Source organism: Mesoplodon densirostris, chromosome X (assembly GCF_025265405.1).
Source record: "Mesoplodon densirostris isolate mMesDen1 chromosome X, mMesDen1 primary haplotype, whole genome shotgun sequence".
NCBI classification, from domain to species: domain Eukaryota; kingdom Metazoa; phylum Chordata; class Mammalia; order Artiodactyla; family Ziphiidae; genus Mesoplodon; species Mesoplodon densirostris.
In genome coordinates this window covers 43,407,241-43,420,827 of record NC_082681.1, presented here as the reverse complement: position 1 = coordinate 43,420,827, position 13,587 = coordinate 43,407,241, and the positions used below count along the sequence as shown (strand labels likewise).

The 13,587-nt window shown below is 39.7% G+C and overlaps 2 protein-coding genes across 9 annotated transcripts in view; both read right to left on the bottom strand.

Moving 5' to 3' along the window:
* Positions 1-6,194, bottom strand: part of RBM41 (RNA binding motif protein 41) — a 67,765-nt gene extending 61,571 nt beyond the window's left edge. For 4 of the 5 annotated variants that reach the window (XM_060087109.1, XM_060087107.1, XM_060087110.1 and 1 more), the window contains exons 1-4: positions 6,150-6,194; positions 2,710-2,826; positions 1,955-2,147; positions 1,048-1,252 (exon numbers count right to left, since the gene is read on the bottom strand). In XM_060087109.1, coding sequence (XP_059943092.1) covers positions 1,048-1,252; positions 1,955-2,147; positions 2,710-2,826; positions 6,150-6,157 — 523 coding nt within the window. In that variant the 5' untranslated portion in view covers positions 6,158-6,194. Of the gene's footprint in view, positions 1-1,047; positions 1,253-1,954; positions 2,148-2,709; positions 2,827-5,842; positions 6,061-6,149 lie in introns of those variants that run through there. The other variant, XM_060087106.1, reaches the window with a different exon arrangement.
* A 5,040-nt stretch (positions 6,195-11,234) lies between these two features.
* The window catches only part of NUP62CL (nucleoporin 62 C-terminal like), an 85,418-nt gene continuing 83,065 nt past the window's right edge, over positions 11,235-13,587 (bottom strand). For 3 of the 4 annotated variants that reach the window (XM_060086939.1, XM_060086937.1, XM_060086941.1), the window contains one exon: positions 11,235-12,109. In XM_060086939.1, coding sequence (XP_059942922.1) covers positions 12,018-12,109 — 92 coding nt within the window. In that variant the 3' untranslated portion in view covers positions 11,235-12,017. The remainder of the gene's footprint in view (positions 12,110-13,587) is intronic. The other variant, XM_060086940.1, reaches the window with a different exon arrangement.

The window sequence follows — 13,587 nt, the reverse complement described above, 5'->3', positions numbered from 1 at the left end:
CATCCTATTTACTGGCCACTAGATTAATCACTTTCAAATACTGCTTTTATCATGTTACCCCTGGCTCAAGGACCTTTAACCATATCCAAAATGACTAACTGAATAACGAAGTCTGTATAGGTCTATACTACCTGCCAAATAAAGTTCAAAAATTTTAGCTTCCTTTCTAACCTTGTCTCTCACGACCCCTCCAAACACACCATAGTGCTTGCGACAACTGCTGCTAGTGAAATGCCTTTCCCTCTCCTTCCTGAAGACTTGGTGGTATTAAAAGAACATTTAAATCTTACCTCCTCTGAGAGGCCATGTTCAGTAATGCCAATCAATGCACAGTGGCCTTTCCCTCCTCTGAACTCCTACAGCCCTTAACAACTGTATCTAGCATTGTTACTAAATGTTATATGTTTCTCTCTGCAACCAGCAATTGGCACAAAGTCAGGAACCATTTCTTAAACTTCTGCATACCTTCCACAGTGCCTAGCAAAACTTACCTGTTAAACCCATTCCTTCTCGTTAAGACACGCACCATTTATCTATATATTTTGTGCTAGTTTATAGTTCTACCTAAAGACCCTTCACAATCTAGCCTCACCTACCTTTCCAGTGTCATCTCCTGTCAGTCCTCACTGTGTCCTATACTTCCTGCCACACTGAACTTTTCACTGTTCCCTAGACACACCAGGTTCTTTCACAATCCTATTCCTACTCACCCACTATCTGTAATGCCCTCTCCCCACTATTTACCTAACAAGTGCCTGTTGATCAGTCAAGACTTGGTACAAATGTCAACTCCTGACTCCCCCAGACTTAGATGTTCTATCCCTGTGTCCCCTCAGCATTTTATTCACGTCTCTACAATAGCAATTTTCATGAAGTACTGCAACTAACGAGGTACATATTTGTCTTTCTCAAGGGACTATACATTTCTCAAGAGTAGCAATATTTCATCTTTCCCCTACTCCCTTCACTAACTCTTCATAGTTAATGCCCTGATGTTAAATCTTTCTGTCAGTGAAAGAACATATCAAGTCAGTGGCGATCACATACCTTGGTAATAAAGAGCCTTGAGGAAGGAGTGACGATCAGCTCCCTGAAATAAAGAATTTTCTATTTCCATTTCTCGCCGGGTCAGCTGTTTGCTCTTTGCAAACCTCTGTGGCAGGCAAAGGATGCGCTGACGCTCTGAGATTCTTTCCTCAATATCTTGAAGACGGTTCTGTATTGCTTCAGGGGTTGCCCTAAGTCTCGCCCTCTGAAATAAGAGAAATGAGATGGCATATATCACAGAGGACACACCCTAAAAGTGACAATCTGATGCCTTAAACAAGAAAGAAAATGATCAGGGCCCAGAAATGGTCATTTACAGACATGTTAGCTAAGAAGTCAAGGAGCAGGGATGCCCTGCGCTCCAGTGGTTGCGACTCTGCACTTTCACTGCCGAGGGCACGGGTTCAACATCTGGTCAGGGAACTGAGATCTCACAAGCCACGGTGGCACAGCCAAAAATAAATAAATAAAATTAAAAAAAAATAAAATAAAATCCCATTTGTTTAGGGGAAAAAAAGTCAAGGAGCAGGGGCTTCCCTGGTGGCGCAGTGGTTGAGAGTCCGCCTGCCGATGCAGGGGACACGGGTTCGTGCCCCGGTCCAGGAAGATCCCACATGCCGCGGAGCAGCTGGGCCCGTGAGCCATGGCCGCTGAGCCTGCACGTCCGGAGCCTGTGCTCCACAACGGGAGAGGCCACAACAGGGAGAGGCCCGTGTACGGCAAAAAAAAAAAAAAAAAAAAAAAAAGTCAAGGAGCCGCTTCTCTTTTACCAAGGTCCCTATCCTAAAAACCAAAGAAGATTCAGACACAAAGCTCAGTGTTGTGAGAACTAAAAATGAAAAGGTTCTCAGTACCAAAATGAAAAGATCTTACTTTTTATTCTCCAGAAAAAATTTGCCCCACTCACCTTTTCACCTGAAACATGGCTCTTCCAAATCAAGATTTCTGTCTCATTAAGCCCTAGTTCCCTGAGAGAAGCAGTCTCCTGGTCCTTCTCATGCAGTGTCTGGAACTGGGACAAAGTCATAGTTCCAGCTGCTTCCTTCCCAAAGGGCTTGTACATAGTACCAGGAGCAAAGCTCTCTTTCTTAGATACACATCTGCAAAACAAGCAGGAAGAGAGTAAGAACATCTTCAAGTTAGCACAATTCACAGAAATGGGGCTCGCCATTAAGAGGCACAATGAAACTCAGTGGCAATTTCTCTCTCACATACTATTTCTAGGCTGAAGCACCACTGTAATGATATGGAACTCCACCAGTAATCCAGGACTAATGACTGAATCAAATATTTATTTATTGGGTACCTACTATGCATCAGAGACTGTGCCAGGTACTGAGGATTAAACAGTAAAAAAGATAAAAACAGTTTCTGCTTTTGTGGAAGAACTGTAGAAGACAAGCAAGTAAACAGGCAATGATAATACTGGATTATAAGTGCTATGTATGTTAAAGGAAGACACAGGAAAGGTACTTAGCCCAGACGGAGTGGGATATGGGAGGCTTTCTAGAGGAAGAGACACAGAAGTAAAACCCTGCCTAATAAGTAGAAGTCTGCCAAGGAAAGCGGGCTGGGAGAGGAGTGTTACGTCCAGACTTTAAGAGGCGTCTGTCACCTGGAGGTGAGGGTCTGTGATAATCTGTTTGCAAAATCAATACCTACTCCTCAATGGAGACACTGGTATCAAGTTGATGCTGAAGGAGGCTTTTCAGCTGCCTCTCCCCTTCTGTTTCCAGCTCCTCCAGGGCATGCTCATCGCTCTTCACACAGCTATTTACCCTGGAATAGATACAAGAATATATGTGGAAAGTAGAAGAGACCGTTAATCTCAAAATATATTCTTTATCTATATTATCTACCATTAGCGATCCCAGTTGTTCAAAGACACTTCTCTATTTGTTGTCCTTTATCATTCATTCCACAAACATTAACTAAATACCTGTTTACACACAATGAATGCACTGTGCTAGGTACTAATGGAGTCAAAGATATTCAAGACAGAGTCTTTATCATCAAAAAGCTTGCAATTTATTTAGGGAAAGGTAACAGATAGGTATGTGTTGAGTGCATGTGCGGGGCAGGGGGGAAGGGGGGGGGAGAGAGAGAGAGAGAGAGGGAGGGAGGGAGAGAGAGGGAGAGGGAAAAGGACAGGGAGAGAGAGAGGGACAGAGGGAGAGAGAGAGGAAGAAAGATTTTATATCTTCTTTATGAAGCATATGCCAAATCAGTAGTTCAAAGAGGAAAGATAATTGGGAGGCAAGGTAGTAAATGAAGACTTGGGAAAGGTAATTCTTACACTGGCATTTGAAGGATTGAGTATGATGAAGGAAAGAACAGGGAGAACGAGTATGAAGAGACAGAACTATGTTCTGGGGGATAATAAGAAGTTCAATTTAGCTGGCATTCATGTATGGGAGCCTTGGGAGATCATGTTGGAAGGGTAATTAGACTCAGACTGTGAATGGCCTTAAATACACCAACTAAGAGGTCTGGACCTTAATGTACACGTATTAGAAAGCAATTTATTAGGTAGTTAAGTGACATGGTACAAGCAATGGTTTAGGAAAATGAATGTGGTTATAATAAGCCTTATGGAATAATATGGAATAGTAAGAAAGAAACCAGAAGAATTAGTTAGGAAACTATAATTTATCAAGCATAACGTGATGAAAGTACAAACTGGAGTGGTAATAGAAATTGAAAGGAAGGGTTAGATGAGAAAGACCTTTTGAAGGTAGGGGTAAGGGAGAAGTGAAAGATAACCCTGAATTTCAAGCTGTGTAACTGACAGATGGGACCAATGAACTAAAGAGGAAGCTCCAGATGGACTAAATGGTTTGGGAAAGGGAAGTCATTATTGCGTTAGCCATGTTGAGTCAACTACCTATTACAGTTGAAATACCAACATGAAGTATCAGGAATGCTTCAAAGACATACTGAGTCTGAGGTGACAATGTGATACTGGCTAAAAGGAAAGTGATAGCAGAACTGTTGCATAGATAAGAGTCTGAGGCTGCATATGGAAATCTTTAGTCATCTGTGTTGTCAGGATCTGGAGCTGTGAGAGAGGAGAAGATTACCAAAGAAGGGAGTATAGAAACAAAGATGAAGGGGGTCATAACATTTTACAGCTTAAGCACTACTGTGTAGAAATCCAGGTAATGCTAATATGAGCTAACTAACCCTAAATAATTTAAAACTCTGAGTGTAAAGAAATAGCAGGACCATTTAAGTGTGCAACAAATGATTATAAAAGACAAAAACAAAGTGAGTTAACTCCATGAGGAAAATAAATATTAAATACCTTTCTTAAAAAATAGCCCTTTACTACTGGGGTTATGATGAGACCTAAAAGATGTATCTCCCATAATTATAAGCAAGATTCCCATACTTTAGACTGACTTATACCAACTTTGGGAAACTTTAAAGTATCCATAGGCCCAGGGTTTTCAAAAATTCCTTTTCAGTATCTTTTTTTTTTTTTTTTTTTTTTTTTTGCGGTATGCGGGCCTCTCACTGTTGTGGCCTCCCCCGTCGCGGAGCACAGGCTCCAGACGCGCAGGCTCCGGACGCGCAGGCTCAGCGGCCATGGCTCACGGGCCCAGCCGCTCCGCGGCATATGGGATCCTCCCAGACCGGGGCACGAACCCGCATCCCCTGCATCGGCGGGCGGACTCTCAACCACTTGCGCCACCAGGGAGGCCCCCTTTTCAGTATCTTAATCGTTACTTATTATTTAGAATTCTGAAAGTTCTTGCTAAGTTTAAAGTGGCTTTGAAATGAATAAACCATAGCTAAATACATTAGTACACATGAATTTCAAAAAGAAATGTGGAGTGAAAAAAAAGCAAGTCACAGAACAATTCATATAATATGTGTCTGCGTAAAGTTGAAAATGGGATAACACTAGCAACACTCTGTTTAGATATAAATTCGTATGTGATAAAACTATTTAAAAAGAAAAAAACAAGGGAAAGATTAACGCAAAATACTGGCTAGTGATCCCCTCAGGGAGGGAAGAGAAGCACTCACGGAAGGGCACACAGGGGACTTCTGATACTGGTAATGTTCTATGAATACTGTATCAATGATACTGCTGTTATCAAACGATACAGCATCCATGCTACTGATACTGGTAATGTTCTATTTCTAAAGCTTGTAGTGAGTACGAGTCTATTATTATTCCTTAACCTATATATATACATTATTTTTCATGTATGAAAGATATCATAAACATTTTTTTAAAGTCATTTTGAGACAAGGAAAATCAGAAACTTTTTTTGAAAAAGATGCAGAAACTGACAGTGCAGGAGAGCATTATAACAGTAAGAATTTAAACGCACCGCTCTATTCCAGAGTGATTATTCTACTTGCAGAATGAATACAAAACTAATTTAATGAGGATCCTTTAAAAAGGCTTTGTGTACTGTCCATAATTGTAAGCTCAGGCTTTCAACAAAGACCAGCCACGTTAAAGCTGCCATTTCCTGCAGAACCAGTAGGGGGAACCGCTCGCAGCGGTGCCTTTCTTTTCTTACAATACGTGGAACCGGTTTGGCACCCGTTGCTTCTAAATTTGTAAAAACAAAGTATCACTTGCTTACTTTAAGACCTGAAAATGCTACATGGTCTCTGAGCCCGAGAAAGTCCTCTGTAACACACAATCACTGCGAATAAACGCGCCCACCCTGGGCCCCTTTCTGAGAATGGGGTGGAGGTAGGGCGGGACAGGGAGGAGCTGGCCCGCGTTTCTCCAGCGCAGGCCGGTTTCATCAAGCGGCCAAGACCCTTTTACCTGGGTGGGTCCGTCTGAAATAGGAAGGAGCCACAGCATCCGTCCCGGGGCCGGCGCCACTGCCTAGGTGCCTGTGCCGGGAGGGCATGCCTACGGGGACCGGCAGCAGCGGCGGCCCTTCCTGAACTTCGCCCTACAGGCCTGTCCAGCCCGTCTCCCCTTTTCCCTCCTCCTTTGTCTTCCCGCTCACACGAAACCGTGTCCCCAGAACGTGACATACCCCAAACCCAAAGTAACAAAAGCCACTTGAAGAGTTAAAAGATAGAACAGAGCTCCCTTCGCCGTCTGCTCTCAGACAAGCCCTTACCTCTTCATGTTTCCACAGGCCCCTAGCTCTAACTTGGGTAAATAGGCCGCGGACTTCAAGTCCCAGAACTCTGCGCGGCCGACTCTAAGGGGATTGTGGTGGAGCACAGGACTCTGGGAATTGTAGTCTCGCATAGCTAGGAACCCAGAGTACGTACTGAGCAACCGGTATACTGTGAATTGTTCAAGTATTTCTCTTGGATTTCTTGTATACGTTAAAGGTAAGATCCAAAATATCCAGCTCATAAACCTAGGAGTCGCCTTTGAATTCTTGACTCTCTCATTCAGTATCACCAAATCCTGGCCCCTCTAATTTCCGTCGAATGTGTCCCTATCAACTCTGCTTCTGCTTTCAAGGATCCCACCTACCTGCTGTTTCCAGTCGAGCCTCTGGTTCATCCTCTGCAGTGTTACCAGAGTGATCAGACTCAAGTTTGACCACATCACTAGCACAAATGGTTCTCCTATGTCTCTAACAGAGGCTAAGACATTGTACTTCCTATCCTGAGAATCAGAAACCCACGTGTATTCAGGCCCATGAATGTTTTTATTGATAATTACGATGAATCAAGAGAGTGGTAGAACACAGTGGTTAAGAGAATGGGCTCCTAGTTCCCGGAAATGGAAATACAAATGTCCTTAAGTACATGAAAAGAAAGATGTTTAATCTCACAAGTGACATGTAAATTTCAAAGTACACTGACTATAAAATACCTGATGTGTACTCCTCAAAACTGTCAAGGTCATCAAAAACATGGAAAGTCTGAGCATCTGTCACAACCAAAAGAATCAAAGGAGACATGATGACCAAATGTAATGTGGGATCCTGGGACAGAAAAGGGCCCTAGGTAAAAAATATGGAAATATCAATAAACTATGCACTTTAGTTAATAATAAGGTTCATTAGCTGTGACAAATATACAAGAGTTATTTAAGATGTTAACACTAAATAAAACTGAGTGGAGGAATACAGAACTCTGTACTATGCAACTTTTCTGTGAATCTAAAACTTCTCTTAAAAAATAAAGTTTATTTTCTAAAAGCACATTAAAATAACATTTTTCACCCACCAGATTAGTAAAGATCCACAAGTTTGAGAACACACTTGTTTTGTTGAGATTGAGGGGAAACAGGCATTCTCAGTACACTGCTGGTAGAAACATAAATTGGTACCTCTGTGGAAGGCAACTTGAGGATACAATTTAAATCATAAATTCACATTTCCTTTAAAGCAACAATTCAACTTATCCTCAATACTATGTATCCTCAAGAAATTAATTGTATGTGTACATATCTAATTATAGGCTATACAATTTTATAAACTATATATTATAAAATTTTGTATACATATAAAATTAGTCATGCAACCTTGTTTATAATAACAAAATATTGGAAACAACTTAAATATCCATGAATGTTATACATCCATTCAATGGAAAACTATGCAGCAGTACCAAAGATGACAAAGTTCTCTATGGACTGCTACTGAACAATCTCTAAAATATATTTAGTGCAAAAACAAGGTACAGCACGATGTGTATAGTATGCTTCCATTTTAGTTTTTAAAAAAGCAGGAATATATGTATGTGTTTGCTTGTATATGCAATAAAATACCTCTGGGAAAACATAAGACAGTGATAAGTAAATGATTCCGGGTTAAGGGAACTGGATGGTGAGGGATAAAACTTTTCACTTTTTCTTCTTGAATTTTGAACCACATGATTATATTACCTAGTCAATATATTTTTTAATTAAAGAGAACCCTTCTTATATCACAGAGAGCCAAAGAAGAAAAGGATCATGGGTTTGGGGGGTCATACTGCTTGGATTCTCAGTTCCCAATATAACATAGTAGGCAACCTGGACTTGAACTTTTGTTTGGCAAGTTACAAGACTATGTAAATTTCATTAAGTTTCTTTAACTGGTCTAGGCTAGTTTCCTCATCTGTAAAATGGGGATAATTCTTCAGAATAGGGTGACTATAAAGTACCATACAAAAGAATGTGTTTTTTTTGTTTTTGTTTTTGTTTTTTGCGGTACGCAGGCCTCTCACTGTTGTGGCCTCTCCCGTTGTGGAGCACAGGCTCCAGACGTGCAGGCTCAGCAGCCATGGCTCGTGGGCCCAGCCGCTCCGCGGCATGTGGGATCCTCCCAGACCGGGGCACTAACCCGTGTCCCCTGCATCGGCAGGCGGACTCTCAACCACTGTGCCACCAGGGAAGCCCAAAAGAATGGTTTTAAAATCACTTGCAGTGTGGTCATCTATGAGAAAATATTCCAAGTTTATCCAGTAGGTTCAGACTTATTCAAACTGTCTGTATTGCCACACTCAAGTTAGAGGATAAGACCAAAGAGCAGCTACTGGAAGACATTATACTTCCTATCCTGAGAATTTCTAACAGATGAGAATGTCATGGAAAGTACTAGAGTTATCCAAGACCTAGCATATGCAAATGACTGTGCTCTTGAAGCACACAGGTGAATGAATGCAGCTCTAACATGCACCATTTTGTGGTTTTGGCACAGAACAGGGATGGAATCTAAGCAAAAACAAAGTGTGGGTCATAACATAACCCACATTAAGTAAATCCTATATGGTGGTGGGCTGAATTCTGCTGCTCAACCAAAGTGTCCAATTGACACATTGATCAACAAGGAAATGGAAGAATACACCAAAGTTGCTAGTGTGTCTGTCCCCTGGGAAGGCGGCAAAGGGTGGAACAGATTAGTACACTGACCACCACACCAGACTTGTATACAACTTCCTATAAAACATACATTCTATTGGTACTGAAGTGATACACACTACATTACAAATCCACTAGGTGGGATGAGTGGAGAATGAATGGCTAAAAAGACATACATGGGGTGGAATTACAACTACAAAGAAAGGTCATAAGGAAGTAATCTATGTACCTGTGTATAACTGTAGCCAGTCCGAGTGGTAGGTACCAAGGGACAAACATTCAGAAAATTGCACTAGAAGGAAAACCAGGCTATTTCTAGCTCTGCCAAATTTATTACCTGTGGAATAATAGCTATTCCATTTCCCCACAGCATCCTCTCCCCACTTCAAAAGGATATCAGACAGTATATTAAAAGCTTTGAGATTACTAAATGTTATTCATGGCCACAGAGATCTTAGCACGAGGTTATTTCACAATTTCACCCCCAGAAGAGTTTATGACAAACTGAAAAATATGCCTCACTTGTCTTTCTGACAATTTAACAAGGTTAGTTTAATTAAGCCAGAAGTTCCTCCTTAACATAGACATATTTTCAGGCTTTGTCCTTTTTAGGTGCTTTGTTCACAGCACACTTCTGATGAATACATTATGAAGCAATTATAATTTCCAGGTATGAAAGAAGATGCTAAAACCAAAAATCTTCTCTTGAAGAGGGATAGCATCATTCATCTAATATTAAGAGTAAACAACTGTGCATGTCTTTCAAATCTTCCAAATGAGATAGAATAAATGCTGTCTTTTTCAGAGGACAAAAAACGTAGATAAGCACTGGGAAAGTGTCAGCACGACAAATTTAAGAATTCTCCTTCAGCTAATATCTTAGCTGCTCTTAAACAATGGCTGCGGGGGAGAGGGGTCTCAAGATTCCAGTACCTAACATAAATGTAGCCTTAAAATTACTGTCAAGAATAGGTTATTTCTTTTAATTAATATCTGTTCAACCATGCCATGTCTTTTAGACACATGTTAGAACCAGAGTCAGAAGGAACCTTAAAAACGATTTAGTCCAAGGCTCCAAACAGTACACTGAGATCTACCAGTAAACCCACAGTATTACTGCATTGATCTGGAAGCCACTTGCCATTCACATGCCTCTTTTTTTTTTTAGCCTTTTTTAAAAACATCTTTATTGGAGTATAATTGCTTTACAATGGTGTGTTAGTTTCTGCTTTATAAGAAAGTGAATCAGTTATACATATACGTATGTCCCCATATCTCTTCCATATCTCGTCCCTCTTGCGTCTCCCTCCCTCCCACTCTCCCTATCCCACCCCTCTAGGTGGTCACAAAGCACTGAGCTGATCTCCTTGTGCTATGCGGCTGCTTCCCACTAGCTATCTATTTTACGTTCGGTAGTGTATATATGTCCATGCCGCTCTTTCACTTTGTCCGAGTTTACCCTTCCCCCTCCCCATATCCTCAAGTCCATTCTTCGTCTTTATTCCCATCCTGCCCCTAGGTTCTTCATAACCACTAACACATATAACATATATATGTGTTAGCATACGGTATTTGGTTTTCTCTTTCTGACTTACTTTACTCTGTATCACATGCCTCTTTTATGTCCTGAAAAAAATATTAGAACTCCCAATGCAAAGTCAATAGGAGTACTGTAGCCTCCTCTTTCTTTATTTTACTGAGGAAGTTTACAGTAAGCAAGTACTGGTAGTGAAAAGACATAAAGGAATCAAAAAACTTGTGAGAAATGAAAATTAGTTTCTTCCCGTTGGGAAAACCTTCATATGGTCCAACTCTTTCTTCATGTTATAGACAAAAGATAATGCTCCAAATGAAATTATCTGTCCAGTTAATTAAGCAGGGACAAGAATAAATCCAGTATTTACTTCTATATACTATGTTCTCTTTCCTGAATGTGGAACTTAACGTATTCACAGACTACAAGAGTTGAATTGCCAAAAACAATAGGGGAAATGTCTTTATCTAGGATAACAATATTGTATTCAAACATTAAAGGTTACTCAAGATAATACTCAAAAGCTGTTTACCTACAGAAATCATCCATAAAATTAAATGGTCTCTGTAATTTTGAGAGGTAATGAAAACTTACCTCATTAGAAGCTGCTACTTTGAGAAGTGTGGGTAGGAAAAAAAGAGGCCATGTAAGTTCTGATATTTGGTTTACTCATAAGGTGATGTAAATCACTAATACTCATTTCAAAAATATATTCTTTCCATAATATGTACCCTTCAGGATGGTCATGTTCAGTCAGTGCAACAGAAATTCAGCTCAGGAATTACAGGCAATTAAGCTTTAGTCACTCAAAAACTTTTAAGTAGTTTATTTTATTGTTATACTTTTATTTTTCAGAGCATTGCCTTTATTTATGACTTAGGTAAAACATGAAACACAAGAAATCAGACTGTTTCCAAGCCAAGAACAACGCTTTTTCTTGAAAAACAAATACACAAATACACAAAACCCACAACTATAAATCATATGCTAAAGCCAAGTAAAACACCAGATTATCTGGACATCAAAAATAAATGAATTGCCTGAACCATACCCTTTTTAAAATAACCTAAATCAAGTCCCTAATCCATCCTAACTCTTCCTCCCTTCTCTGAATTTCTATTGCATACTTTCTGTACTTCATAACACACTTCCTTGTATTGTCTATACTGTTTTTTTATACAGACAGGCATTAAGTATATCTCAAAGTAGACAGTAAGTTCTTTTGAGGAGAGAGACTTTACAGTAGCTAACACTATACGTTGAATGTTAACAGGCACCCAGTAAGGACTGGTTGGCATCTATTTTTTGGCAAACATTTCTTTATGATCTGGTTGGAGTGAAAAGGACAATGTGTGCTGGCGGTAAGATATGGAATCTAGCAGAGTAAGCCATGAATTGCACACACAGAGTCAACATCAAATAGGCTGCTGTCTAGACAGAAGAGCTGATATAGTTTTGATTTGCTAATACTAAAAGACAAACTACAGTATCATTCCCAACAGCACAATATTTAAGTGGGGGAAAAATACATGCAGCCTTTATTGCCACCAAAGATTAAATATTAACTGTAAATAGTACTCTAACAAAACCCATCAAAATTTGTAGGTAATGTATAATCCAAAAACAGCATGCTGAAGATAAGGTCATTCAATCAAAAGCAATCCTGACATTGCATTCCTGCTCCTTGTAATGACGATACTCGAAAACTTGTACCTCTTCTACATTCCTTTGCAGCATGCCTGTAAAGGGAAAAGACACACATCATTACTCAGAGGACAAAATATCCCAGGAACATAACTTACATTCTCCCTTCAACATATGATTGACAAAACTTTACATGTCAATTTTTTGTTTTTTTTTTTGGCCACGCCGTGCGCCTTGTGGGATCTTAGTTCCCCGACCAGGGATTGAACCCATGCCCCCTGCAGTGGAAGTATGGAGTCTTAACCACTGGACAGCCAGGGGAGTCCCATACATGTCAATTTTAATAGCTTTAAGTATTAAAAAATACAGAGGAAGAGAAAAACATGCCTCTGTCTGGTTGGAAACTATTGCACAAGACTGTTCTTGATTTGCTCTCCCTAGCTTTCAGGGAAGTAACAGTCTACCTGACATTTCTATTTTGTTGAAGAGAAGTGTTAACTGCTTTTTACTCATTACAGCCTAAAAGTGTCCTACAGGATGGTCATGAAATTGAATGTGTGGATTTTGGTAGGTCTTTGCTGCCTATAAGCAAATTAGTACACTGAATATTTTCACATTTCAGTTCCTTTCTAATGATTTATTTAACTTGGTGGTCCTTAATTTGCTCAGGGGCAGAACAACACAAAATACCATTAGTTTCACCATATAGAACAGTAACTTTATGCAGTAAAAATAAGCTGTTGAAGTAAGTGTGATAATCTGAGTTTATCTGTTAATGTGCACAAATAAATTTGGTCATTTGTTTTAGTGTTCATTAATGCTCACTGGTTGATAAGCAATAACTGGTGCCAAAAATTTAAGGAAAACTTTACAAGAGAAAAACTAAAAAATGAGGAATAATATACTTTAATTTTATTCAGCCAATTGGAAAAGAACCAATGTTTTGCAGTTTTTGAGGTATAATACCTCATTCTATCTTATGACATATAGGCATTCTGTAAGATCACACCTTTTAAGAACAAGTGATTTAAATGATGGTTGTCTACTGAAAGGCTAGGAGAACAGTCTGGGAAAACACATCTCCTTTCTGTTGTAATAACTAACTGCAGGGACCAATTTTTTACCCCTGAATAACATTTTTCAATGTGACAGAAGCACAAATGAGCACTACAACAAACCATTAACTTGAGGCCAGAAGTGTCAACATAAGCACAAACTACTTAAGTAGCTGATTGATACATATTAAATGCAAAAGAGTACTTTTATAAACATTTTTATAAATCAATGAAATGTCGAGAAACACAAGTCGGCATTATTGAAAGGCTTACCATAAATATTTTGTCATGGCTTCAAATTGAATTCTCAAGACTATCTCTGTATGAACATACTTTACATTTTTCAGGAGTTTCATTCCTTAAGGGCAAAAACTGCACCTAGGCACTTAACTGCCCAGAGTTCTGGTCCCATGATATGCGTCAGTGATTGTCCCTGCAGGCCTATTAAATTATACATCATACTAGAAGTAAAATGCTAGTAATAGTCAAAATTTGATGGGAACTATGCCATATACATT